This window comes from Dipodomys ordii, unplaced genomic scaffold (assembly GCF_000151885.1).
Source record: "Dipodomys ordii isolate 6190 unplaced genomic scaffold, Dord_2.0 Scaffold6, whole genome shotgun sequence".
Classification (NCBI taxonomy): domain Eukaryota; kingdom Metazoa; phylum Chordata; class Mammalia; order Rodentia; family Heteromyidae; genus Dipodomys; species Dipodomys ordii.
Window position 1 is genome coordinate 297,031 of NW_012267222.1, and position 26,518 is coordinate 323,548.

Consider the following 26,518-nt stretch of genomic DNA (forward strand, 5'->3'; position numbering starts at 1 on the left):
TAGCTTAAAGCTAGTGCTCTACCCCTTGAGCCATAACACCACTTCTGGCTTTTTCTGCTTATGTGGTTCTGAGGAATCGAACCAGGGCCTCATGCATGCAAGGCAAGCACTCTACCACTGAGCCACCTTCCCAGCCCCATTTCTGGCTTTTTTTTTTTTTTATGTAGGTAGTTTTGAGGAATTGAACCCAGGGCTTCATGCATGCTAGGCAAGCACTCTATCACTACACCATATACCCAGCCCCAATTACTTTTTATAATCGTAAAGACAAAAATAAATAAGAAGTTTGTGCTGGGTGCAGGTGGCTCATGCCTTTAATTCTAGCTGCTCAGGAGGCCAAGATTTTAACATCACAGCTCAAAGCCAACCTAGGCAAGAAAATCCATGAGAAAAACTTTTTATCTCTGATTAATCACAATAAAACAATGAAACTGAAAGTGGCACTGTAGCTGAAGTGGTAGAGCTGAGGTCCTGCATTCAAGCCCCAGGATGGGGGTGTTTTTTTGGGTGGCGGGGTGGGGGGTGGGGGTGGGGGTTGTTCAGCCTAGAAGCATCCAAGTGCTTGACTCTGGCCTCTAGACACTGCATGTGTCCTAAGTTTTGTTTTCCACAGTTCTATGGTAGAGATTGGTTTTTCTTACAAAATGCAGCTCAGCCGCTCAGCCTGATGGAATGCTCTCTCAGGCAGTAGGTCCTCAGTCATGTCAGGCCTCAGGGCAGTGGGCACACCAGAAATCAACCTACGAAAAACTGTCACACCAAAGTCCCTCATGTCAAACTGCTTTATTACATCTTAAATAACAGTACAGTTTAATATAGTATCTATCTTGCATCCAGCCTCCTTGCAGTACACTGACTTTGAAATTAAATACGAAAGGTGGGAGGGGTGAGGGCGCAGGGCTACAGTGATGGTGGAAGGGAGAGGAGGGCTTCGCTGTATTCTTTGCCAGGTCCAGGCCTACCGCATGGTCACAGCACAGTTTTTACAGATGTCGCAGAAAACAGGATGGTGAAGCCACTACTGCTGCTCTGAGGGGTGCAGGGAGGGGGAGTGGGGAGGGGAGGGTCCACAGAACACTGCTGTGCAACGCTGCTGCGGAACCCTGGCTCCAATGAAGACCAGGAAGATCTGCATGGTGTAAAAATGGTCTGCCTCAGACGCAAAAGGCCCGCAGAGGCAGGGCTTCAAGGAAGCAGCGGTGGGGAAGAGGCTCCCCACCTCCTCTTCTCTCTCAGACTCCAACAGCAATCATTCACAACAGGACTGTCTGTTTTTGTAAAAGTAAAGAAAACAGTGACTTATCCCTCTGGCTAGCGGGTAGCGCTCGCTGCTTTCGGCGTGTGCAGGGCAGCAGCAGCGAGCAAGAGGACAGAGCCACCACGGTTACAACTGGAGAGGTTATTTCTTAAAAGAAAAAGAACATCTAAGGACCGAGTCCTATGTGCACTTTTGAGCATTTCTACAGCATGCGATTCTAAGAGTAAACCCACCCAATATGGCAAACAATCAATTTTTTAAAATTTAACTTAGAAAGTCTGAGATCATTATTTTCAAAACATTGATTTGTACATGGTTTCATACACAAAGAACCGACTGACTATCCAAGAACAGGACAGGCACCTCTCTGCTGGGCTCCTGACAGCAGGGGTGGGGTAGTGTTAGGGGATTGCAAACTTCCCTCCAATTTCATAGGAAACCCAAGGTGAGAGCAGAAGTCGCATTGGACAGTGGGGGAACAGGTCAGCGAAGGGGAAGGACTCTGACCAAGCACCGCTGACCACCACAGCAAGTGCTTGGTTGATCTGCTTCTGAGCTGTCTCTTCCACTACGCTGTGTGTGTGTGCAACCGTCATCTATGATGGGAGACAGAAGGGAGAAGCCCGGGACTACATCACATCATCGACAATGTCAGAGACCCAGCCCAGGCTCTGGTCTGTTTACCCATGAACATAAAGGAAAATAGGTAAAAAGGAAATGTGAATGCTTTCAAAATCCCGCTACAAACACAGCTTGATACTTAAAAACAGTTACAGGATAAACAAAGCCACAAAACAGGATCACTGGTCTAAAGTCCAAATGAACTATTGAAAAGGCGTGTCTGTCTCACAATTACACTCCGGTTTACCTTCTGGTTAACATTTTTATTGTAGTATTTCCTTTTAAAAACTCATCCAAGACAAAAAAGAAAACAAAGACAATGGCCCCGGAAGGAATGCACAATTTGTTTTAGTTGACAGCACGGAGATCCTTCTCTTGGTGGGAGTTGTGCTCTTGGTTTCAGCAGTAAGTGAAGGAGAAGAGATCTTGCCCTTTGAGGTTCTGAGGGGAGGTGTGGGTGCTGCGTTAGGGTGGTCGGATAGGATATGCTATCGCTGTCTCCCTTTGAGGGGGGAACGGTCTTCCAGTCACCGTGGCGTTCACCTGCTGCTGGGAACAGAGTTTGGGAATCTGAGCTCAGAGATACAATCCACCTGCCCGCTCACTTCCACTGCTCCCCCATGATCACAGCTGAGGCTCTGGCTTCGGATCTGCTCCAGTTCCAGACCCATACCACGCCCATGTGGATCCAGAAACCACACACGGGACCCCTGCACTATGACATACAGGAAAAGCTCCACTGAGGCAGGGTCACCAGGGCCGCTCCATTACCTACTAGCATCAGTTCCAGATCTTGAGGAAGCTGTCCCAAGACCCTGTCGCCACAGCCATGCCGTCGTCGGTCACCCCCAGGCAGCTGACACGGTTGTCGTGACCAGCCAAGACCCCTAGGAGCAAACAAGCACAGACACTCAGGCCCAGATGCCCACCGGTCCACGACGCGGCGCCGAGGGCTCCACAGCCTGTTTCGGGGGTTTCTGTGCTCTTCCTGAGCTTTTTTTGCTGAAGGCTAGTGCTCTACCACTTGAGCCACACACAGTTAAAGGACTTCTGGCTTTTCTGGTATGGGGAATTGGAGCTAAGAGCCCCCCAGGCTTTCCTGCCTGGGCTGGTCTCAAATCATCGTCTTCAGCTTTCAGTCTCCCGAGGAGCTAGGATTAAAGGTGTGAGCCACGGGTGCTGGTTAGACAGCCCATCTAGATGGACAAGACTCAGAGCCCATCACAGTCAAGCTGCAGCAAGAAAAAGACAACAGAAAGGGAAAAAGTTCTGTCTAATAGAAATTACACTGCCTCATCGATCTTCTAGGTGTAGGTACACAGAGCAATCAACCAAGAGCCTCTGTACAGACTTGTGCATACCCACTCAAGACGCTCAAATAAAGAGAGTATAAGGTGGTCAAAAAACCCTCAGAGATAGTAGGGAAAGGGATGACACTCCAAAAAGAAATGTACAGCTGGAAGTGGCACTGTAGCTCAAGTGGTAGAGCGTTCGCCTTGAGCTGAAGAGCTGAGGGACAGTGCTCAGGCCCAGAGTTTAAGACTCATGACTGACCAAAAAATAAAAAAAAATAAAAAAATATGGTCTGGGAAGGTGGCTCAGTGGTAGAGCGCTTGCCTTGCATGCATGAGGCCCTGGGTTCCATTCCTCAGCACCACATAAGCAAAAGGGAAAAAAGCCGGAATTGGTGCTGTGGCTCAAGTGGTAGAACGCTAGGCCTTGAGCTGAAGAGCTGAGGAACCGCGCCCAGGCCCAGAGTTCAGGCCCATGACCGGACCCAAAAAAATTAAATAAAATAAAAATAAATAAATTCTAAATTTTGCCAGGCACCAGTGGCTCACGCCTGTCATCCTAGCTACTCAGGAGGCTGAGATCTGAGGGTCGAGGTTCAAAGCCAGCACGGGCAGGAAAGTCCAGGAGACTCTTATCTCCAATAAACACTAGAAAACCGAAAGTGGCACTGTGGCTCAAGCAGTAGAGCACTCACCTTGAGCTGAAGAGCGGAGGGATAGTGCCCAGGCCCAGAGTTCAAGCCCCACGACCAACAACAACAACAACAAAAAGTACTTATCACTTGACTCATGAAATAGTAACCCCTCTCTGTACATTGCCTTTATAATAACAATGAAAAAAAAAAATCTAAACCCCATCTCAATCCCTAGTGCCCAACACAACCCAGCTCCCAGGCTCTGATGGCTAAGACCGCGGAGCCGTCAAAGAGAGAAACTAAGGGCACAAGTGGGGGTCCTGATAACGCCACGGCAGCTGTAGCTCAGAGCAGACAGGACACACCTCCTCCCAGAGGCGGCTGCAGACAGCTCCTCAGTCTCCGTGCTCCAGTGATGCACAGGGACAGCTCTGCTGGGGCCTCGGTTAGCACCCTGGCTCTTTAAAGGCACTGACTTTGGAAGCTATGTGCCTCTGATGGACACTGCTTCACCGGACATCAGAGCTGGAGCGTGAGCAACCCAGGAAGACAGCACAGGAGCCAAGATCGTGTGGGGGCTGGCCTGCCCAATGCACTTTTGGGGTGCCCTTTGGAGTCAGCCTCTGAAGAGTCAGAGCACGGAGCGTGTGGAATGTCACTGTCAACCCCTTTGCTGTTCCGCGTGGCAACCATGCTCACACAAGCATGTATTTTAGCTCTAGTGTGTCCTGCCCTCTGGGTCCGGGCAGAGGGTCCCCAGGGCGGCCTACCTGCCCTGTCGGCTTTGAGGGCGTCCCAGACGTTGCAGTTGAAGTCGTCGTACCCGGCGAGGAGGAGGCGCCCACTCTTGGAGAAGGAGACAGAGGTGATGCCGCAGATGATATTGTCGTGGGAGTAGGTCATGAGCTCCTGGTCTGCGCGGAGGTCAAACAGCCTGCACGTGGCGTCGTCTGAGCCAGTGGCAAACGCATTGCCATTTGGAAAGAACTGTGCAGAGAAGGCAAGTCAGAACACGTACACGGGGGGACTGGCACCCCAGGGAAGCAGAGACAGTGCCTACGAACCCAATCCGCCACCCCAGGGTGGATCCAGTCCAGCAGCATTGTGCAGCCAGTGTTGCACAAGCTCTGCCCGTGCTCCTCTGCAGGTGCCATCTAGAATCCGCCAGACTTCAAGGAAAAAGCAAAGCCACCACACAGCCCTCCAAACCACCCCAGGAGACCAGAAGCGGACACACCGGCTAGCTGATGGGGACGAGGCTCTGGAATCCACGTTCCAGGCCAGCAGAGGCTGTGCTGTGCACTCCAGGATCTAAACTACTGGCTGCTTCAGGCAAGGGGACAGCTCTGCACGCAACAGCCTCACCCACACCTAGCAGGTAAGCACACAGTAGAGGGGCAGGAGCCCACCACAGGTCCAGGAAGTCCTGGTGAACTTGATTACATTTGCAAAGGGAGGGTAAAGGGGCAAGTCTCCTGAGTTCAAGGCCAGTCAGAGCTAAATAATGGGACCCTAAAATACCAAACAAAACATTAAAGTTTTAAAAAGAAAAAAAAAGAGAAGATCTAATCTGGACAAGTTTCAACTCACACAGATGGCATTGATGTCAGACTCGTGGCCTGTGAACGTCTGTCGGCACATTCCTTCTCGGACGTCCCAGAGTTTGGCGGAAGCGTCACAAGCACCAGAGACAAACAGTCTGGTGTCAGGAGCGAGAGACAGGCTCATGACGTCTCCAGTATGTCCAGTAAACGTGGTTGTCTGCTGGCCGGTCTCGATGTCCCACAGGGCGCTAGAGCAGGGCAAACGACAAGCAGACGTTAGCCTCCTCTCCCCAACACAGCCACCGTCAACCCCAGGACCACAGGAGACCTCAGTGTTTTGTGTAAATTCAAATGCTGCTATACGGAATCTCTCCTCTGCTTAGAGGAGAAATAAAGGAAGGAAAACAAACACTACTGTAGAGCAGGAGCTGGGCTTCGGGGCTGCTCTGGGCTCCAGGCTGGCTCACACCAACAAATAGGCCCTCGTCCCTTTTAACTTAGGCATGTTGGATTATGTCACCTGCTCTGGTTTGCAGAAGCAGCGGGGAGACCTGGTGAGGGTCTGGGAGGAGGAGAGGACAAGGTGCTGCTCCCTCTGTGTCTTTGCTCCCTTGCCTTCTTGGGCTTCAGGAGACAATGACAGGTAAAAAGTGGCTTAAAGCAACTCTGAAACCCACTGTCCTCTGGAGTCATAAACAGAGAGCAGAAAGTATGAATGGCTCTGCAGAGTTTTCCACAGGGGCCTGCTGGACAGGTAAGACAGCACCTGTGAAGGAGTGAGCTCCAAAGGTCACAGCTGTGTGTTGCTACTGGATTCAATCCACAGAATGCAGCATCATTAAAAACCACCAGTTTATGCCAGCCAAGAGAGCCTGGCAAGGCAGATCCAACAAGAATTCTCTTTGCTATGGCATGAAACCCACAGAAAGGAAGCAGGGGAACAGACTCCAAGAAAACAATCAGGACACAGGAAAGCGTTGTAAATGCCTAACCGTTTTTCACCACTGATGGTCTGGAGTTTTCTTTTTATAAATCTACAAATCTCACTCAAGGACACTGACGCTGTGAGTCCCTGCTGAGGGGCTGAAGGCCTGTGTCTCAGTTGCCCCCACTCTCCTCACACTCGGGACTTATGTCAGCCATGTGCGGGGTGCCTGTGCCACAGTCTAGTTAGCAGTGGCTGCCCCTGGCCACCAATCATGGCTAAGACCAGAAATTTCCAAGGACTTACTGCCTAGGTGGGGGTACAACCCAAATTGTAGAAAGGATGTCTACCAAGCGGTAAACTCCAACTTCAAACCCCAGTACTGTAAATCACACACATACACATAAGCCAGGCGCCGGTGGCTCATGCCTGTAACCCTAGCTATTCAGAGATTGAGATCGGAGAATGTGGTTCAAAAGCCAGCCCGGGCAGAAAGTCCATAAGATTCTTTTTTTTTTTTTTTTTTGGTCCGGTCGTGGGGCCTGACCTCTGGGCCTGGGTGCTGTCCCTCAGTTCTTCAGCTCAAGACGAACACTCTACCACTTGAGCCACAGTGCCACTTCTGGCTTTTTTCTTTTTGCTTATGTGGTGCTGAGGAATTGAACCCAGGGCCTCAAGCATGCAAGGCAAGCACTCTACCACTGAGCCACCTTCCCAGCCCCCATAAGATTCTTATCTCCAATCAACCACCAGAAAATGGAAGAGCTGTGGCTCAAAGTGGCAGAGTGCCAGCCTTGAGTCAAAGAGCTCAGGGACAGCACCTAGGCCCTGAGTTCGAGCCTCACAACCAACAAAACAAACAAAGGCTCCCCCCCCCCCACCTCCCGATAATTTAATTTAGGCACAAATAAAACTTCTACAGTTTAGGGCTTTTTAAGCCAGAAGTGGCACTGTGGCTCAAGTAGTAGAGTGCTAGCCTTGAGCTGAAGAGCTGAGGGACAACGCCCAGGCCCAGAGTTCAGGCCCACGACTGGGCCATTAAAAAAATGAAAAACAAACAAACAAACAAAATCTTGTACATCTACAACAGCACAATACATTCTCTCTCATTGCTGTTCTGTGTTTCAAATCTCCAGGCCATCATGAAAATTAAAATGGCCTCATGCCAAGAACCGTCCTTTCTTCTGTGTGGCCCGATGAACAGACAGGGTGTGCCTCAGACCCGCCACCTGCCCTGCTGGGTACTCACCATGTGGTGTCTCCGGAACTGGTGACGATCTGATTGTCATCCAGGAATCGGCAGCAGGACAAGTACCCTGGCAAAGAGCAGAGCCAGTGAGGACCCAAACCTGAAAGCTCTGCCTCTACAACCACTTAAATGTAGAACCATGGAAGCACAATGATACTCCTTAAGCGTCCTGTGTCTGACCCCGACTGCTAGCATAATAAACCCAACAATGCAGGTAGGTAGGAGGTGCTGTGGAGTTATGGTGAAACCCCCATCAAGAGGGTCAATGCCAGACAGTGCCTCACAGTCCTTCAGACGGCAGAGCAGCCAGAGCCATCCACACAACACCTGAGTCTCCCACTTGCTTTTCTGTCCAGCAAACTGAAGGCAAAAACAGACACCTGGTCACATCCTCCAGGGACGGAGGATGAACGAATCCCATCATGGGAGGAAGAGTCTGGCCCACAGAGGTGCCAGAGTCTCCACCTAAGCTCTTCTTCTTCCTGACTGGTGCCCTGGGGCCACTGCCCTTCCTCCTAGTCAGCACAGCCATCCTTCCCTTCCTTTGACCTTGACAGCGCTACTTCATCCCATGCAACATACAAGCACAGAGGGAGGCGGGAGCCAGAGATCCCACTGCAAATCACACAGGACTCAAGTTGGCTGTCCAGGCTGTGTCACACCCCCCCCCCCACTTTTTCTTTTTTAGGGTCCGGTCGTGGGGCCTGAACTCTGGGCCTGGGCGCTGTCCCTCAGCTCTTCAGCTCAAGGCGAGCGCTCTACCACTGAGCCACCTTCCCAGCCCCATACCTCCACACTTTTCGTGGCTTCTTACCCCAACAACCAGAGACTGGCTAGGGAGTCACGTCTCTGAACTCTGACACAAGCCTTCAGATGGGCACTAGGCCTCCAACTGGAAATCCCCAAGGCTCTGGGTGGCACCCAAAGCCCCTAGGTAGAGTTCCTCTGGTAACTCCCTGCAGTTAAAAGCTTTCAGAATTTGTACAAGGGGCTGGGAAGGTGGCTCAGTGGTAGAGTGCTTGTCTTGCATGCATGAAGACTTGGGTTTGATTCCTCAGTACCATATAAACAGAAGAAGCTGGAAGTGGTGCTGTAGCTCAAGTGGTAGAGTGCTAGACTTAAGGAAAAAAGTCCAGGGCTGGGAAGGTGGCTCAGTGGTAGAGTGCTTATCTTGAATACATGAGGCCCTGAGTTTGATTCCTCAGCACCACATAAGCAGAAAAAGCCAGAAGTGGCGCTATGGTTTGAGTGGTAGAGCACTAGCCTTGAGCTGAAGAGCTGAGGGACAGCACCCAGGCCCATAACTGGCCAAAAAAAAAAAAGTCCAGAGACAGTGCCTAAGCCCTTAGTTCAAGCCCCAGGACTGGCAAAAACAAAAAGCAACAACAATAACAACAACAACAACAAACCCAAAGAACAGAATTTGCACAGTTGTGTTGTTGGGGACATAGCTCTGTGGCAAATTGCTTGCCTAGCATGCTTTGGTTTTCAACCTCAGCTCCACAAAAAGAAAAAAATATAAAAATCACAATGTAGTTCTGGATGTTATTTTGAACTTCCTTTCCCAAACTTCTCCTGTGCATACACCTTTGTAGTTTAGCTCCTAGCCTGACCGTAAAAGGTGTCCAGGGTCAGTTACTGCTATGAGGTCAGATGAAAAAGGAATTTACTTGTGCTGTATACTACTCAGGCCCAGGAACAAAGCCAAGTCTTCGCAAGTTTCTGTCCTAGGGAAGGGCAGAGCTGTCTGCCTAGAAATGAACTGTAAGAAAAGTGACCTACACACTACTCATGGTAGGACTGGGTTGACAAAGAGATTAAAGGTACCCACTGAGTTGTACGATGCCCATGTGAAAAGAGTTTCTTCTTGTTGTTGGTTATGGGGCTTGAACTCTTGGCCTAGGAACTGTCCCTGAGGTATTCAGTTTAAGGCAAGTGCTCTACCACTTGAGCCACAGGGTCATTCCGGTTTTCTGGTGGTTTACTGGAGTGTCTCATGGACTTTCCTGCCTGGGCTGGCTTTGAACATCAATCCTCAGATCTCAGCCTCCTGAGTAGCTAGGATTACAGGTATGAGCCACCAGTGCCTGGCTGAAAACTTGGTTCAAACTGCATGTAAAAAGAAACTGGTACTGTGGAACTCACTAGACACTATGTTGAAAATGAACTACAAAATTTGTGAATAGGAATGGAAGACAGCGAGGGAAGGGGTGGTATTGTCTAAAAAAAGATGCATTCTTTGCCTGACTTATGTAACTGTAAACCTCTCTGTAAAACACCTTTATAACAATAAAAAATAAAAAGAACATCTGTAGCTAGGTACCAGTGACTCATGCCTGTAATCCTAGTTACTCAAGAGGCTGAGATCCCAGGATCGTGGTTTAAAGCTAGCTTGGATAACAAAGTCTAGGAGACTCTCATCTCCAATTAACTAACAAAAAGAAAAAAGTGGAGCAGTAGCAAGTATTAGAGCACTAGTCTTGAGCACAAAAGCTCAGGGCCATTGCCCTAAACCCAGAGTTCAAGCCCTAGGACTGGCAAAAAAAGATAAAAGGTAAGGTCAAGCACACATACACCATACAAATATATATGTACATATAAACAGAATAGGGCTGGGAAGGTAGCTCAGTGGTAGAGCACTTGCCTTGCATGCCTGAGGCCCTGGGTTCGATTCCTCAGCACCACATAAGCAAAAAGGAAAAAAAGCCGGAAGTGGTGCTGTGGCTCAAGTGGCAGAGCGCTAGCCTTGAGCTGAAGAGCTGAGGGACAGCGCCCAGGCCCAGAGTTCAGGCCCCATAACTGGACACCCAAAAAAATAAATAAACAGAATATACGCAAACACACACATATACAACACACATGTTCAGTTAAATTAGAAAAGGCGCTCAAGTTGGAAGATGGTTTAGGACAGAAAGGAGTTGCTAACAATTAAGAGTGAACAAATCCATGTATTTCTTATTGGGAAAGGTATTTTTGGAAATTTTATGGCCATTACCTTAATTTCTGTGTGAAACAGTCTTAGTAACAATGGTTGACAAGAGGGGCTATTGGGTAAGCAGTGTGTATACCAGTGAGGTGACAAATGACATGTACCTGTATGTCCTGCCAGCTCACGACTCACACGCACATTCCCTTCACGAGTTTTCAGATTGTAAATGGAGCAAATGTTGTCCAGGCCCCCACAGGCCACATAGTTCCCAGAAGGGGCATACGCACAGGTCATGACCCAGGAGGAGCGCAGAGGGATGGCGTGGACCTACAAAACAGGAACACAAAGGAAACTCCTTAAAATTCAAGAACATAAACTACTAGCCGGTGTAGTGGTGCATGCTTCTTTCCCAGATGCTGGGTAGTCCAAAGCAGGAGAGGATCACTCCGTGGACAGAAGGTGCAAGGGCACCCTGAACTACACAAATGAGACCGCTGTCTCCCAGAAGAACCCAAACTAAAACAAAGGACACATTGAAAACACGTCAAAAGCTTTGTCAAAATGGCTATATAAACTCATTTTAAAAAAACAGATGTTTTTAAAATAATCAACTAGACATCTACATTATTCAATCCTGCCAATACCTCACAATATAAATTGGTTGGGACTTCTGCAATCTTTAGTACACACTTAGTATTCTGTAGCAAAACAAAATTGAAGGGGCTGGAAAGGTGGCTCAGTGGTAGAGCGCTTGCCTTGCATGCCTGAGGCCCTGGGTTCGATTCCTCAGCACCACATAAGCAAAAAGAAAAAAAGCAGAAGTGGCGCTGTGGCTGAAGTGGTAGAGCGCTAGCCTTGAGCTGAAGAGCTGGACCCCCCCCCTAAAAAAAAAAACAAATATAATTGAAGTAGTTTACCTATATATGTGGACTGACAACACTAACTTATAGTAATTTTGTTGTTGTTGATCACGGGGCTTGAACTCTGGGCTTGGGTGCTGTCTCTCAGATCTTCAGCTCAAGGCTAGCCCTTAACCACTTGAGTCACAGTGCCATTTCTGGTTTTCTGGTGGTTTACTGAAGAGTCTCACAGACTGCTGCCCAGGCTGGCTTTGATCTGTGATCCTCATATCTCAGCCTCCTGAGTAGCTAGGATGACAGGTGTGAGCCACCAGCACACAGCTTATTTTTTTTAAAAACACAGTGCTGGGATTTGTGCTTGCTTAGCCCTACCCCAGGCTTCCTTTATTATTTTTCTGAGACTGGGTTTGTGTTTTCCAGGCTGAAGTTTTTTTTTTTTCGGTCGGTCATCGGGCTTGAACTCTGGGCCTCGGCACTGTTCCTGCGCTCTTCGGTGAGGGCGCTACTGCTTGAACCCCAGTGCCACCTCCCGTTTTCTAGTGGTTTATTGGAGATAAGAGTCTCATGGCCTTTCCTGCCTGGGCTGGCTTTGAACAGTGATCCTCAGATCTCAGCCTAAGTAGCTAGGATTACAGGTGTGAGCCACCAGTACCCAGCTTACAGAATCTTTCAGATTGATTGATTTTTGGTGCAGGTCCTGTGAGCTGTCCCTGAGCTTTTGTGCAAGGACAGAACTCCACTACTTGAGCTACAACTCCACTTCTGGCTTTTTATTGGTGAATCAGAGATAAGAGTTACATGTACTTTCCTGCCAGGTCTGGTTTTGAACTGCGATCCTCAGATCTCAGCCTCTTAAGTAGCTAGGATTACAGGTGTGAACAAATGGTGCTTGGCCTCAGATTCTCTTTTGAAAAACAAAACAAGCCAGGGACCAGTGGCTCATGACTGTAATCCTAGCTACTCAGGAGGCTGAGATCTGAGACTCACTGTTCAAAGCCAGAACCAGCAACAAAGTCCGTGAGACTTTTATCTCCAACTAACCACCAAAAAGCCAGAAGTGGAGCTGTGGCTCAATCACTTGCTATCCTTTAAGCACAAAAGCTCAGAGGCAGTGCCCAGGCATTGAGTTCAAGCCCCAGGATCAACAAAAAAGAAAAAGGACAAAAAAAAAAAAAAACACTCCAAGCCTATTAACTAGGAAAGAAAAAAAAGCTACATTTGTCTTCTATAAATAAGATATGGAACTTGTTGGACTGAGCTAAGTCAGGCCATCATTCAGCTCCCACCTACATAGTAAAGACATGAGAATCACAGTACTGTGTCCTCAGTAGAAGAAACCAAAAATTTAAGCCCACAGGCAGCTCTCTGTCCCCGAGAAAACCTCACTACTACACACAGAGTAGGCAGGGACCGCCCTGTGGCTGGCCCAAGTCAGGGAACAGCCGTGAACAGTTCTGTGGTGGTGTTCTGGCAATGGGTCTTACATAGCCTACCTTGTTTGTGGTGTAACTGTCCCAAATGATGAGTTTTCCATCCTGGGAGGCGCTGACAAGAAGTCTGGAGAAAACAAAACAAAACAAAAAAAATCAGAAATATTACGAAGGAAGCAAAAGGAAACTGGAACTTGGTGAGCTCAGTTCTAATGTGATTCAATGCTATATTTGCTTGGGACAAAGTACACAAAGAAAGGGCTGGGAAGGTGGCTCAGTGGTAGAGCGCTTGTCTTGCATGCCTGAGGCCCTGGGTTCGATTCCTCAGCACCACATAAGCAAAAAAAGAAAAAAGCCAGAAGTGGCGCTGTGACTCAAGTGGTAGAGCGCTAGCCTTGAGCTGAAGAGCTGAGGGACAGCGCCCAGGCCCAGAGTTCAGGCCCCACAACCGGACCCCCCCCCCAAAAAAAAAGGTACACAAAGCAAGAAAGAAAGAAAAAAGGAAGGAAGGAAGGAGAAAAGAAAAAAAAGAGGGCAGGGTGGGGGAGAAGATGGGAAGGGATGGGAAGGGAAAACAAAGGAGGAGGCAACAATTCTTTTTTTTTTTTTTTTTGGGGGGGGGGGTCCGGTTGTGGGGCCTGAACTCTGGGCCTGGGCGCTGTCCCTCAGCTCTTCAGCTCAAGGCTAGCGCTCTACCACTTGAGTCCACAGCGCCACTTCCGGCTTTTTTCTTTTTGCTTATGTGGTGCTGAGGAATCGAACCCAGGGCCTCATGCATGCAAGGCAAGCGCTCTACCACTGAGCCGCCTTCCCAGCCCCGGAGGCAACAATTCTTGATAAGAAATGTAGTCATTACCTTGCCCATGTAATTGTAACCTCTCTGTACAGTATTTTCACAATTAAAAAAAAAAAGAGGGCCCAGAGGTTGCTTAGCAGTACAACGCTTGCCTAGCACGCATGAAACCCTGACTTCCATTCCTCAGTACCACATAAGGCCAGAAGTGGCACTGTGACTCAAGTAGTAGAGTTCTAGCCTTGAGTGAAGGTCGCTTAGGGACAGTCCTCAGGCCCTGAGTTCAAACCCCAGGACTGGTAACAAACAAACACACACCAGAATATCAGGAGTAGTGCTGTGGCTCAAAGCAGAAAGGCTCACCGATAGCACCATGACACTTCCTAGACTAAACTAAGTCTGCAATCCAAGTTTCTACTCCGCTCCACCTGGACGCTGTACTGTACCTCACCTGGCAAGAGCGGCGATGAGCTGTTTCACGACTGTCTCCTTGCTCTGAGCAAGAATGCTAAGTGTGGGATCTATGTTCTGAGAACTCACTTTGTACTTGTAGATTTTTTTTTTGGCTGGTCATGGGTCTTGAACTCTGGGCCTGGGCACTGTCCCTAAGCTGCTCAAGGTGAGCGCTCCACCACAGCAGCATTTCAGGTTCTTCTGATGGTTTACTAGAGATAAGAGTCTCAGACTGGGGCTGGGAAGGTGGCTCAGTGGTAGAGCGCTTGCCTTGCATGCATGAGGCCCTGGTTTCTATTCCTCAGCACCACGTAAGTAAAAAGAAAAAAGCTGGAAGTGGCGCTGTGGCTCAAGTGGTAGAGTGCTAGCCTTGAGCTGAAGAACTGAGAGACATCTGAGCCCAGAGTTCAGGCCCCACAACCAGACCCCCCCCCCAAAAAAGTCTCAGACTGCCTGGCGCCGATGGCTCACACCTATAATCCTAGCTACTTAGGAGGCTGAGATCTGAGGATCGAGGTTCAAAGCCAGCTTTGAGACTCTTATCTCTAATAAAACACTAGAAAACCGACGACAGTGGCGCTGTGGCTCAAGCGGTAGAGAGCTTGCCTTGAGCTGAAGAGTGCAGGGATGAGGATTACAGGTGTGAGCCACTGGCGCCCAGCTTGTATTTGCAGAATCAAGACAGAATATTGCAAAAGGACGGTATGACTAACATGGAAAGGAATTTTAGGTATCTGGAAAACAAACAGGCTAGAATGATTCTGGGATACACAGCTACTCAAAAGGAATCCTGCAGAGCAGGGAGCCTACGGAATATGGTGTCAAGAAGACCCTTGCATGCCAGCGCCAGTGGCTCACGCCTGTAATCTTAGCTACTCAGGAGGCTGAGTTCTGAGGATTGTGGTTCAAAGCCAGCCTGGGCAGGAAAGTCCGGAGTCTTATCTCCGATAAACCACTAGAAAACTGGAAGTGGCACTATGGTTCAAGTGGTAGAGCGCTCGCCTTGAGCTGAAGAGCACAGGGACAGCAAACAAGCCCAGAGTTCAAGCCCCACGACCGACAAAAAAAAAGAAGAAGAAGAAGAAGAAGACCCTTGCAATGGCTTGCAAAGCTACATCACTGTCACAATGAACAGCGGGGCACAAGTGGCTCAGGCCTATAACTAACTATGCAGGAGACTGGGTTTCTGGGGACTGAGGCTCAAAGCCAGTTGGAGCAGAAAAGTTTATGATATTCCATATCCAAAATAACCAGTTTAAAGCTTGTTTGGTAGGCTGGAGACATGGTTCAAGTAGTAAGTAGCACACCAGTCAATCCAGCAAGCTGAAAGGGTCCTCCATTAAAACCTTGGTACAATAAAAAATAAAACAAAATAGCCAAGTGCTGGTGGCTCATGCCTGTATTCCTAGCTACTCAGGAGACTGAGATCTGAGGATCATGGTTCAAAGCCAGCTCTGGCAGGAAAGTCCAACAGACTTCAGATTCCATCAGACTCCAATAAACCATTTAGGAAAACAAAAGTGGTGCTGTGGCTCAAGTGATTGAGCACCAGCCTTGAGCTGAAGAGCTCCACAGCGCCCAGGCCCACAGTTGAAGCCCCATGACGGCATAAAAATAAATAAATAAGCCGGGCGCTGGTGGCTCACACCTGTAATCCTAACTACTCAGGAGGCTGAGATCTGAGGATCGAGGTTCAAAGCCAGCCCGGGCAGGAGAGACCGTAAGACTCCTATTTCCAATAAGCCACCAGGAAACCGGAAGTGGCGCTGTAGCTCAAGTGGCAGAGCGCTCGCATTGAGCTGAAGAGCTGAGGGACAGCACCCAGGCCCAGAGTTCAAGCCCCACGACTGACAAAAAAAATAAAATAAAAAAATAAAAATAAACAAACCAATAAACCACTTCAGTACTTTGGCATAAAATACATCACAGAGCCAGGCACCAATGACTCAAGACTGTAATCCTAGCTAGTCAAGAGCAAATCAAGTCCAAAGCCAGCCCTAACAGGAAAGTCCATGAGACTCTTATCTCCAAGTAACCAGCAAAAACCAGAAGTGGAGTTGTGGTTCAAGTGGTAGAGTGTCAGCCTTGAGCTTTTTAAAAAAAGCTCAGGGATAGTGCTCAGGCCCTGAAATCAAACCCCAAGACCAGCACAAAAACCAAGCAATCAATTAAATCAATCAATAACATAAGTAAATAAAGTGTAGGTAGCAATCCTGTTGCTTTGAAGATACAACTTTTTTAGTAGTACTAGAAATGGTATCCAAGGCTTTGGCCATGATGCCAAGTGCTCTAACACTGAGCAACGCCTCCAACTGCAACAGTCTATCTACAGGATGTTCGGGACACTCGGGGTGGTTACACAGCTTCTACCACTGAGCAGAGTCCCACCCCTCCAATGATTCTTAGCGCCAACTCCTCCTTTCATGTTCTCTCACCCACACACCACAGAACCGTAGAAGGCACAACTCTGCTGCTCTGCTCCTGCCTGGTCCCTCTGAGGTTTTGAGCAGAGTATCGGGTCACCTTCAGAGCAGTCCAGGGTCAGTCAGCTTAAAAACTGCTGACTGGCTGAGCTGTGTACTCACTGATCCTCTGGAAGGTGAGGAGACACGCCTTCCAGTAACCCCAGGTCAGGTGCTCTTCCTTACCCTTACTTAGGGCAGGTCCCATACAGTCAGCTTCCTGTGCCCTAGCACTGATCTACCCTCCCAAAGGAGATGCAGGGCAGGAGGAACCCCAAGGACAGAGAAAACTGCCCCAGGCCAACACCTCATTCTTCTTGGGCCAGGGTTCTCTCATAGAGAGCTCCTCAGACCTTGAAGAGGGAAAAAATTTATCTACGTGACAAAAATTGTATCCCAAATGTTATTTAAAAACTCAAATTTTAGCCAGGCGCCGGTGGTTCATGCCTGTAATCCTAGCTACTCAGGAGACTGAGATCTGAGGATTGGGTTCAAAGCCAGCCCAGGCAGGAAAGTCCGTGAAACTCTTGTCTCCAATAAACCACCAGAAAACTGGAAGTGGCGCTGTGGCTCAAGTGGTAGAGCACTAGCCTTGAGCTGAAGAGCTGAGGACAGCGGAGGCAACAATTCTTGATAAGAAATGTAGTCATTACCTTGCCCATGTAATTGTAATCCCTCTGTACAGTATTTTCACAATTAAAAAAAAAATTTGAGGGCTGGGAAGGTGGCCCAGTGGTAGAGCGCTTGCCTCACATGAACGAGGCCCTGGGTTCGATTCCTCAGCACCACATACACAGAAAAAGCCTGAACTGGCGCTGTGGCTCAAGTGGTAGGACACTAGCCTTGAGCTGAAGAGCTGAGGGACAGCACCCAGGCCCAGAGTTCAAGTTCCAGAAATGGCACACACATAAAAAAAAAGTAGGATATATATTACTTTGGTGTGGAAGGGTTTGAACTCACGAGTCACACGGCTGAGCCCCAGCTGACCTTCTGTGTGCTGTGTATTTTTGAACAGGTCACCCCCTCCACCCCAACATGTGCCTACACAGGAGTGTAGGCCATTTCAGACTTCCTGTTGTGGCTGGGACAACAGGCAGCGTCACTGTGACGCCCAGGATCTCAGCCTCCACATAACCAGGCTGACAGGTGTGGGCAGAGGGCTCGGCTATTGAGAAAGGAGCCCATAGACTTTTCTGTTTAGCTTTAGACTTAAAATCATCCTGACATAGCTAGGAATGTAGGTAGGAGCCACTTGCACCCAGCTGAAATCCAGAGCTCCACTTTCACGTTTTGGTGGTTAACTAAAGAAGCTCATGGACTTTCCTGCCTAGCCTGTCTTTGAACTACAATCTTCAGATCTCAGCCTCCTGAGTAGGCAGGATTATGGAGTAAGCCACCGGTGCCCAGTTAAGATTACTTTTTATATACTTCAACATATACACACAAGTCACTCACTGATGTACCTCAGTTTGAAAAACAAACTGCTAGCCACCACAATAATTTAACTGTCCACATGTCATATAAATAAAAACATACCTGCAGTTATGAATATAGCCTATGTCATGAAAAAGAAACTTTTTCTTTTTGGTGTTTGAGACAGCTTCTCTCTGTATAGAGCTCATGATCCTATTACCATTGCCCCCCACCACTGCTGAGATCTCAGCCGTGCACATCCACACCTTTCAAAGCAAAAGCAGTTAGCAGTATCACTTCTAACATATAATCCATTTAAGTCAATGTACCAATTAAAATTTTTATGTATTTCACTGTAGTGCTATGACAACAAATGACATCTGTGTGCCAGGGTACTTGTGCACAGCTGTTAAGATTCACCATTGCCATAATATTTATTAACTCTTGGAGGAGGCAGGCATGTAAGATGGCCACACTAAATACAGTTCTGCTTTTTGCTCTCAGATTTTTATTTATTTTTTTGGGTTGGTCATGGGGCTTGAACTCTGGGCCTGGGCGCTGTCCCTCAGCTCTTCAGCTCAAGGCTAGCACCCTACTACTTGAGCCTCAGTGACACTTTTGGCTTTTCCTGTTTATGTGGTGCTGAGGAATTGAACCCAGGGCCTCATGCATGAGAGGCAAGCACTCTACCGCTGAGCGACCTTCCCAGACCCTCAGATTTTACTTTTTTATTTTTTTCACATCAGATGGGTAATATGCCCATGTTGTAACAAGGTTTAGAGGAGGCACATGTCACGCAAGCGCGTGAGAACCCAATCATCATGCTCATTTTATTTTTATGTTTTGTCTTAAAAAAAAAATTATGGGGCTGGGAAGCTATGCCTATAGTTCCTTTATTTTGTTTGTTTGTATGTATATGTGTGTGTGTATATGTGTGTATGTATGTATTTATTTTTGGTCAGTCATGGGGCTTGAACTCAGGGCCTGGGTGCCATCCCTGAGTTCTTTTTCTCAAGGTTAGCACTCTACCACTTTTGAGATTTTCCTGCCTGGGCTGGCTTTGAACTGTGATCCTCAGACCTTAGCCACCTGAATAGCTTCAGGATTACAGGTATAAGCCACCAGCCAAGGCCCATAAATTATTTACTTATTTTTGCCAGTCCTGGGGCTTGAGCTCAGGACCTGAGCACTACCCTTCAGCTTCTTTTTGCTCAAGGTTAGCACTCTACCACAACACTACTTCTGGGCTTTTTCTGTGGTGCTGAGGAATTGAATCCAGGGCTTCATGCATGCTAGGCAAGTACTCTACTACTAGGCCATATTCCCAGCCCCATAATTTTAATTTTTAATTATATTTATTTATACATTTAATATAATATATATATATTTATATACTATATATTTATTTATAGAGTACACCATGATTTGATAACCATTTACGTTTTAGATTGTTAAACTTATTAATTTATCCATCATTTCCCATGCTTATTCATTTTTGTAGTGAGCATATTTATGTTTTGTTTTTTCTTTTTTGGTCTAGTTGTGGGGCCTGAACTCGGGGCCTGGGTACTGTCTCTCAGCTCTTCAGCTCAAGGCTAGTGCTCTACCACTTGAGCCACAGCACCACTTCTGGCTTTTTTCTTTTTGCTAATGTGGTGCTGAGGAATCGAACCCAGGGCCTCAGGCATACAAGGCAAGCGCTCTACCACTGAGCCACTTTCCCAGCCCCAATTTTTTTTTTTTGGGTCCGGGCATGGGGCTTGAACTCTGGGCCTGGGCGCTGTCCCTCAGATCTTCAGCTCAAGGCTAGCGCTCTACCACTTGAGCCACAGTGCCACTTCTGGCTTTTTTCTTTTTGCTTATGTGGTGCTAAGGAATTGAACACAGGGCCTCAGGCATGCAAGGCAAGCGCTCTACCACTGAACCACCTTCCCAGCCCTGTAGTGAGCATATTTAAAACCTAATCTATCGGCCAGGTGAGTGGGGTGGCTCATGCTTATAGTCTGAGTTACTCAGAAAATAAGAGTTTGGGGCTAGGAAGGTGGCTCAGTGGTAGAGCGCTTGCCTTGTGTGCCCGAGGCCCTGGGTTCGATTCCTCAGCACCACATAAGCAAACAGAAAAAAGCCGAAGTAGTGCTGTGGCTCAAGTGGTAGAGCACTAGCCTTGAGCTGAAGAGCTGAGGGACAGTGCCCAGGCCCAGAGTTCAGGCCCCACAACCGGACCCCCCCCCCAAAAAAAATTGTGGATCCAATAAACCATCAGAAAACTGGAAGTGGTGTGTGGCTTAAGTGGTAGAGTACTTGCTTTGAGCTAAAGAGCACACGGATAGTGCTCAAGCCCAGAGTTCAAGCCCCATGACCGAGCAAAGAAAAAAGAAAAAAAATGCAAAACCCTATTGACATACTTACTGAAGGACTGTCTCAAGTAGTGGGCCACCTGCCTAGTAAACACAAAATCCCAAGTTTTCTGAGCCAGTGTGTGTACCCTCTTTCCTATTTTATTCTGATTGCTGTCATCACTAAAAACATCACGCACTCATCTGCAAATGAAATTGTATGAGACCCTCTGTTGAACAAACTAAAGATAGAATCTTTTGTTCTCTGGCTGTTTACCAGAATAAAGAAAAAGAAAGCCAAGCAGAAAATTCCACTGACAACTGAATGGGAAACAAGCAGAAGATGGGCCCAGTGGGAGGACGGTGACGGCCACTAGTATTACATGTGCCCCGTGCCTGCCACGGGGAGGCCAACAGAGTCCACATGCTCTCAGACCACTCATCCTCCAGCCAGGCCAGCTCTAGCATTCTGACCAAGGATCTTGGAGCTACAGGAACAAGATGGGAAGGGGAGGAATCAGAGCAGGGAAAGGAGAACAACTTCCCGTGGGGTGTCCCAAGAGTAGCCTGCAGGAGAGCCGGGAGTATGAGGGTCCCGAGAGGAAAGGGAGGCAAGGAGCAAGGAGGACAGAGCTGGCAGCGGCAAGAAAGTGCAGAGCTGGGGTAGCTGGTGTCTCATGCAGAGCTGGGATCACATGCCTCTTTTGGGTGGCAAAGACAACAGCAGAGCCGGGCGCCGGTGGCTCACGCCTATAATCCTAGCTATTCAGGAGGCTGCGATCTGAGCATCAGATCTGAGGATCAGCCAGCGTCGGCAGGAAAATCTGTGAGACTCTTATCGCCAATAAAAACCACTAGAAAACCAGAACTGGCATTGTAGCTCAAGTGGTACAGTGCTCGCCTTGAGCTGAAGAGCTGAGGGACAGCGCCCAGGCCCAGAGTTCAGGCCTCCCGACCAAAAAAAAAAGACAACAGCAGCCAGCTCAAGCCCTGCAAGGAGCTGTGCATGCTAGACCTGGCTTACTTTCAAACTTGTATCATATACTAGAAATCAGAACAGTTTACAGGACCATGAGTACCTGGAGTCTGTGCCCCAATGCATGGCATAGATCTTAGCCAGGTGTCCGCGCAGTGTCCTTCGGGTACGCATCTGGATTCTTCCCACTGGGTCAATGTTGTTTGTGATCTTAAAAATAAATTAAGAGTTACCACAGGATAACATCGGCAGCTGCGGCTCTGCTTTGGTGATCTCTTGCTCCCTACCCGCTCTGGCTTTCTAACCCTACTACTGCATGCACACACCAGACATCTTCAGACACTGTCTTCTTCCTTTTTTCACTTCTCCCCACACTGGTCTAACAGGCCTGGCTCCTCTGACCCCTCACAGAATGCTCACTCAACATGAAAGTAACTACATTGGCTAACTTTGTATAATCACTGCCGCAATCATTGAGCAGTGCGCCCACTCCCCTACCCCGATCCCAGGCAAACACCATCATCTACATTGTCTCCAAGGGTATTTCCCCATTTTGGAAATTTCATACGAATGCAATCAGAAAATGCAAAACCCATGTAGTCTGCTTTTTGTTCTTTCATCAAAATGCTTCTGAAGGCTAGCCATGTTGTAGCATGTTGCTGCTGCATTTCTTTTCATAACTGAGTAATATTCCATTACATGGATATATTATAATAATAGGAATTCTAGACTTCTTCTACCTTATAGCTACTATGGAGGCTTTCAGTAAAAACTTGGTGCACAGCGTGACCGCAACATTGACAATTTTGCTTTCTGTGGTTTCAGTTACCCATGGTCAACAGAGGCACCTGGGTTAGGTAATTTATGAATTTACAACTCTACTCTGTTCTGAGTTGCATGATACTTGATGCTGACCCAGTCTGCCCCACCCACCCAGAATGTAAATCATTTTGTCCAGCCCCGTGCTGTGAACACACCACCTTTCAGCTGTTCAGAAGCTGACTAAGACTGTTAAGACTCCAGCAGTGCTGCAGCACCCCCAGACCCACAACCTGTAACAATCACCTCATTTTATCTTGTTATTCCCCAGGCTTTAATAAAGCCTGGTAAGATATCTAACAGCGTACGTCCACATAACTATTACAGGACATTGTCATGACTTTATCTTAGTTATTATTAATCTCTTTTGGTGCCTAATTTCACAAATTAAATTATTTTCGAATGTAGGACAAAACATACTATCTATAAGGTCTAGTGCTGTAGGAAGGTCAAGCATACACGGACAGCTTCCCCCAAAGACAAGGGGACAAGATGACTGTTTGAAAACCAGTTTTCAATTCTTCTGGCATATCTATCCAGCAGTCAGACTGCTGGGTGATATGGCAATTCTAAGTTTAACAGTTTGAGTAACTGTCAAGCTGTCAAAAATTGCAGTGTTGTCTGAGAAAAATGTCAAATACTTTAGACAAAAATGGTATCTTAAGACTACTTCCTCTATGCTAGGAAGTAATCCTTAAAGGCCAGAGAAATAAATTCTGGTTATCTGTGCCTATCACCACAATGACTTCCGAATGAAAGGTGCTGGCAGAGCTTTGTGCTCCACTGCACAGGAAAGGCACAGCAAGCCCATTCCTGCCTGCCTAGCCTCTGCCCAAGCAAACAACTTACCTGGGAGAGAGTTGCATCTGCACAGGCTTTTCGAGCATCCTAAGAAATAATGACAAAAGGAATTAGTCATGATTCTCCCATCCAACCCCAGGCCCTCATCCACCAAAGCGTCAGAGGGACTCCACAAACTGTGAGGGTAAAAGCAGAATGTAGCTCTTATATACTTCACTGATGCGAATTTTCTTTTAAAGTACAAGGAAAATAATCTTATTTTTAAAAAGCAGAGTGTGTACAATGATGGAGCACTCTTTTCAAAACTTCCTTTTTTGGCCAGGCATTGGTGGCTCACACCTGTAATCCTAGCTACTCAGAGGCTGAGATCTGAGGATTGCAGTACAAAGCCAGCCCAAGCAGCAAAGTCTGTGAGATTCTCATCTCTAGAAGAAGGCCTGTGACAGAGCATTAGCCTAGACAGTGCCCAGAACCAGCACAGAAACAAAACAACACAAAACACTTCCTTTCTTCTAATGCTCCCTGCTCTTGCCCAAGGCCAGTAGAGGTGGAGACAACAACAAACAAAAGCCTGGTAAAAACAGACCCATCTAAGACATGCACATTCCTTATCCAAACAGGGCAAAGCCCTAGGAACCCCACTGAACTGTGGAGGCAGAGGCTGCCTTCCCACAGGGCACACCCATTTCCCTTCTCACAGTCAGGCTGAGGTCAGGTGGGACTAGCGTGGCCCAGGAAAAACAGGATCAAAACACCTGCTATTCAAGCAAAAAACAAACAAAAACAGCACTAAAACTTTCTCTTTGAGCCAAACAATCATTAAATCCACGTTACAGGAAAAGAACAAAGGAACCCGGAAGAGACAATCAATTCCAATGTGATTTTCTGGTTGATGCTATCTTGTCAACTATCTTCTAGAAGACCTAGCAATACAGTGATGTATGATGTTGAGATATCCCACATCCAGTGAAATTTCTATATTAACTGAACATGACTGAAGTGCTGGAAAATGAGTCTTAAGGGCTGAGGCCTAACACCTGCACAGCAAGCACAGTATCTTAGGTTCAAACCCACTAACACAAAAGAAAAAAAGTACTGAAATCCAAAACAGCATACATTATAAAGAAAATTGAATAGCTTTAAAAGTTTCAAAATCTGGCCTGGGAAGGTGGCTCAGTCGTACAGTGCTTGCCTTGCATGCCTGAGGCCCTGGGTTCGATTCCTCAGTACCACATAAGCAAAAAGAAAAAAGCCGGAAGTGGCGCTGTGGCTCAAGTGGTAGAGCACTAGCCTTGAGCTGAAGAGCTGAGGGACAGTGCCCAGGCCCAGAGTTCAGGCCCCACAACCAGACCCTCCCCCCCCCCAATTTTTTTTTTTCAAAATCCGAGAGTAGGAATAATTTGAAGGAGAGAGATTATGACAACTTCCACTAGGAAAGATGTTTCTATGATGCTGTTGTCTGATCAGCTACTTCTGAAGTGGCAGCCAGCCACCGGAGAGCATCCTCCACGGTGCACGTCCTGATCCACGGTAGGCACAGAGTGCCTCGGGTAAACTGGCTCACTTATGAAGCAGGGATAACACAAAAGTACACTGAAATGACCATTACTGTATGAATACATCAAATCTTTAGATTACAAATTCGTCTTTGGTTTGAAAAACAGTAACACAAATGTTTATTTTGCTGTTTTGCTTTATGTGTGCTGGTCATGGGCTTGAACTCAGGGCCTAGGCATTGTCCCTGAGTTTTCATTGCTCAGGGATAGTGCTCTAGCACTTGGGCCACAGCTCCACCAGTTACTTTGAGGTAATTAATTGGAGATAAGAGTCTTAGGACTTCCCTCCCCTGGCTGTCTTTGAACTATGATTCTCAGGTCTCAGCTTCCTGAGTAGTATAAGGCTGCTTTCCTAGGAGGATCATGCTTGTTATCCCCAAAATAATAAGGCTGGAGGCATGAATCACAAGTAGGACACTTGCCTAGCAAGCATGAAGGACTGAGTTTAAACTCCACTTTCATAACCACATCCACACTATGTGTTAACTAAAATGATATTTGAGATATTAGATGAGATGAAAATTTTCAAGATGACCTCTACTTGTTTCTTTGTACATTTTAATTGTGGTAATGAAAACATGTAAAGCCAGGTGCTGGTGGCTCTTGCCTGTAATCCTAGCTACTCAGGAGGGCCAAGATCTGAGGATCAAAGCCAGTTCAGGCAGGAAAGTCTCTTGAAACTTTTATCTCCAATTAACAACAGGAAAACTGGAAGAAGCTGGGCACTGTTGTAATCCTAGCTACTCAGGAGGCTGAGATAGAAGTTTGAAACCAACCCAGGCAAGAAACTCCATGAAACTCTAATCTCCAATTAACCACCAGAAAACGGAAGTGGTGCTGTGGTTCAAAGTAGAAGAGCTCTAGCATTGAATGCAAAAGCTCAGGGACAACACCTAGGACGGACCTCAGTTTAAGCCCCATGACTACCTCTACCAACAAAACACTGGAAGTGCAACTGTGGCTCAAGGTGATTGAGTTCTATAGTCTTTAGCAGAAAAGCTCAAGGACAGGGCCCAGGCCTTCAAGCCCCATGGCTGACAAAGGAAAAAAAAAAAGAAGAAAACATCTGGACTGGGCTGGGAAGGTGGCTCAGTGGTAGAGTGTTTGCCTTGCATGCATGAGGCCCTGGGTTCGATTCCTCAGCACCACATAAACAGAAAAAGCCGGAACTGACACTGTGGCTCAAGTGGTAGAGCACTAGCCTTGAGCTGAAGAGCTGAGGGACAGCGCCCAGGCCCAGAGGTCAGGCCCCACAACCGACAAAAAAATAAATAAAAATTAAAAAATTCAAATCCAGGTACCAGTGGATCCCCTATAATCCTAGCTACTCAGAAGACTGAGATATAAGGATTGTAGTTCAAGCCAGACTGGGCAGGAAAGTCCATCCATGAGACTTTCTAATTAACTACCAAAAAGCCACAAGTGGAGCTGAGCTCAAGTGGCAGAGTGGCCAGCCTTTAGCACTAAACCTCACAGACAGCACCTAAGGTTAAGCCCCAGGATCAGCATGTGCACACACTTAAACCCCAAAAGACCTTTACGAATTCTATGCAAACATTTTACGTACATTCAACTAAATTATGAGACAAAGAAGACTGAAAACATGCATTAGGTAAGTATCCAGATTTATGGTTAGTAGATACTACTCAAATATACCTCACAGCCACTCATTCACCAGCAGTTAATTTCTGACCTAAAACTCAAAGGCACAGTCTACATACTCTAATCTGGTTCTTCAGTTGCTCGGCCTCCTGCCGCAGCTGGTCAAGCTCACTCATCTTCAGGTCTCTGTTCTAGACACCCCTCAGAACCAACAATCTGGAAGAGAAAAGCAAAACATTGACATGTAGGGTTGAATACTTCAGGAAGCAGACGAAGACAGACATCCAAGACTTGAAAGCAATGATCTCATTACAAGTCAGAGAACCTGGATAGGCATGGCTGAGGTGGTGGGGTGCCTCGATGGTTAGCATGAAGCCAGGACGAAACTGAACATAGATAGCCAAGGAAAAATGAGAGAGGTCCCAGAATTTGTCTCCAGCATTTATAAGAATCTGTAAGCTTGGAAGTGACGCTGTGGCTCAAGTGGTAGAGCGCTCGCCTTGAGCTGAAGAGCTGAGGGACAGCGCCCAGGCCCAGAGTTCAGGCCCCACGACCGCCAAAAAA

General features: G+C 47.5%; 1 protein-coding gene across 2 annotated transcripts in view; it reads right to left on the reverse strand.

Moving 5' to 3' along the window:
- Positions 1-764: 764 nt before the first annotated feature.
- Positions 765-26,518, reverse strand: part of Gnb1 (guanine nucleotide binding protein (G protein), beta polypeptide 1) — a 33,139-nt gene continuing 7,385 nt past the window's right edge. The window contains exons 2-11 of one of the 2 annotated variants that reach the window (XM_013034649.1): positions 26,074-26,170; positions 22,845-22,883; positions 21,280-21,386; positions 12,807-12,870; positions 10,618-10,780; positions 7,525-7,591; positions 5,397-5,598; positions 4,577-4,793; positions 2,651-2,766; positions 765-2,425 (exon numbers count right to left, since the gene is read on the reverse strand). In XM_013034649.1, the coding sequence (XP_012890103.1) occupies positions 2,660-2,766; positions 4,577-4,793; positions 5,397-5,598; positions 7,525-7,591; positions 10,618-10,780; positions 12,807-12,870; positions 21,280-21,386; positions 22,845-22,883; positions 26,074-26,130 (1,023 nt within the window). In that variant the 5' untranslated portion in view covers positions 26,131-26,170 and the 3' untranslated portion in view covers positions 765-2,425; positions 2,651-2,659. Of the gene's footprint in view, positions 2,429-2,650; positions 2,767-4,576; positions 4,794-5,396; positions 5,599-7,524; positions 7,592-10,617; positions 10,781-12,806; positions 12,871-21,279; positions 21,387-22,844; positions 22,884-26,073; positions 26,171-26,518 lie in introns of both variants that reach the window. The other variant, XM_013034658.1, reaches the window with a different exon arrangement.